Raw genomic sequence first — 1,684 nt, 5'->3', positions numbered from 1 at the left:
TCTCTGTATGTGTGTCTATGTCTCTGTCTATCTTTTTCTTGGTAGAACATCAAGCGAATCTAGGGTAAAACAATAATTATTGTGATGTTTCTGCAATCATCTTTTCTTTATAACCGTGGAACTCTTATTAGCTGTTATGTTCACTACGACACTAACTTCACTTTCCGAGACCATGTAATCATCACTATGTTTGTGGCATTGTTGTTGAGAATATATTTAGGTTGGAGATTTTTTTGACTAATTGGCATACGATAACAAGTATGCTTTTGTTTCTAGTCCACACCCTTTCCATGTTTTAAATTGATTTCTAAACCTTGAAACACAAAATTAAAGAATTTTTTAATTAATTTCTAACTCTTGTAGCTTAAGTGTTTTATATTTTTCTTAATTTTTTTTAAATTATAATAAAATATAATAATTAATAGTTGCTTTATCTCTTTTTAATTTTAAAATAAAATTTAAAGATAAATACAATAATTAATATTATATTAAATTTAAAGTGATGTTTCTTTGTTCCTTTCTGTTTTGTTTTCCAGGTACATAATGGTAGTGAAAGTTTCAGATGCTAGTGGTGAAGCTTGGCTTTCTCTGTTCAATGAACAAGCAGAGAGAATATTTGGGTGCTTTGTTGATGAGCTTGATAAGCTGAAATCACAGGTAAACTCTTGACAATATTGAAATATCTATGAGTTTGTCCAAATCTTAGTTAACTTGAAAGAGTTGTTCATTGATGCATTAATTCATATGTAGTTGGTTACTTATTTGGTAGCCTAGTTGGGTTCTATGGGGAAAAAAAAAAAAAAGGATGAACTTCTGCCATTCAAAATCTGATGTTTAAAAAACCCAATCTTCTCTGTAGGAGGGAGAAGAGAACCTATTCCAACAGAAATTGAAGGAAGCTATTTGGGTCCCTCATCTTTTCCGGATTAGTGTTGCACAACATGAGTACATGAACGAGAAAAGGCACAGGATAACAGCCAGGGCTGTTGTTCCAGTTGATTTTGCAGCTGAATCCAGATTACTGTTGGAGGAGATATCAAAGATGAAGACTTCACAATAGGCTCCTTAGTTTATTTTGTTCTTTGGATAACAATATTTAGTCAGTATGCCTTCAGTTCCCTCTATATCTTAAGACACATCCCATTGAATATAGAGGAAGCTTAATCCTAACTTGGAATGCACATACCATTATTGTAATATATGTTTTGCAGACATACATGTGGTTTTGTTGCATTGTAGAAAAATCACTTAAAAAGCAGTTTCACGACTTGGGTTTCCATGTGATCGACTTTTGGGCTATCTGGTTAATCACTAACAGTTATTTACCCCTATTTGCAGTCCTACACCTTAATGCTTCAATTTGATATGGGATTGCATTCTTCATGTTTAATGGCTAAGTCCACAATGGTTTGTAGTTCTGCAGTTTATTAAAATTATGATGTTTGAGAAAAGGTTTAGGGCAACTTCTCAGTTGTGGTGATAAAAAGTAGAGTTCAGTTCTTGGTCAAGAAATTCTTCTTCATTTGAGATGGGAGAATACTTCCAAAAGTGGAGAAGAGTGTAGAAAGTGGGCATTGCTTTCATGTTTTGGGTGGAAAAAGTCATATAGGGTTTGTTTGGCAAATGCTTTTAAGAATATTTTTTTATTTTTTAGAACAAAAAAAAAAAAAAAAAAACATTTGAC

General features: G+C 32.4%; 1 protein-coding gene across 1 annotated transcript; it reads left to right on the top strand.

The window, feature by feature from the left end:
- Nucleotides 1-540: 540 nt before the first annotated feature.
- On the top strand, nucleotides 541-1,279 carry LOC117907913 (replication protein A 70 kDa DNA-binding subunit B-like). The gene is made up of 2 exons (XM_034821597.1): nucleotides 541-657; nucleotides 860-1,279. The coding sequence occupies exons 1-2, from the start codon at nucleotides 544-546 to the stop codon at nucleotides 1,058-1,060; spliced, it is 315 nt and encodes a 104-aa protein (XP_034677488.1). The 5' UTR covers nucleotides 541-543; the 3' UTR covers nucleotides 1,061-1,279.
- Nucleotides 1,280-1,684: the final 405 nt, after the last annotated feature.

The sequence above is a fragment of the Vitis riparia genome, chromosome 18 (genome assembly GCF_004353265.1).
Source record: "Vitis riparia cultivar Riparia Gloire de Montpellier isolate 1030 chromosome 18, EGFV_Vit.rip_1.0, whole genome shotgun sequence".
In the NCBI taxonomy this organism is placed as follows: Eukaryota; Viridiplantae; Streptophyta; class Magnoliopsida; order Vitales; family Vitaceae; genus Vitis; species Vitis riparia.
This window is presented reverse-complemented; position numbering and strand designations above follow the sequence as displayed.

Bases quoted from the DNA above. Each gene is read 5' to 3' on its own strand.
- LOC117907913 (XM_034821597.1), top strand. From the start codon at position 544: ATGGTAGTGAAAGTTTCAGATGCTAGTGGTGAAGCTTGGCTTTCTCTG. The intron at 658-859 runs GTAAACTCTTGA...TCTTCTCTGTAG, and splicing joins TTGATAAGCTGAAATCACAG to GAGGGAGAAGAGAACCTATT.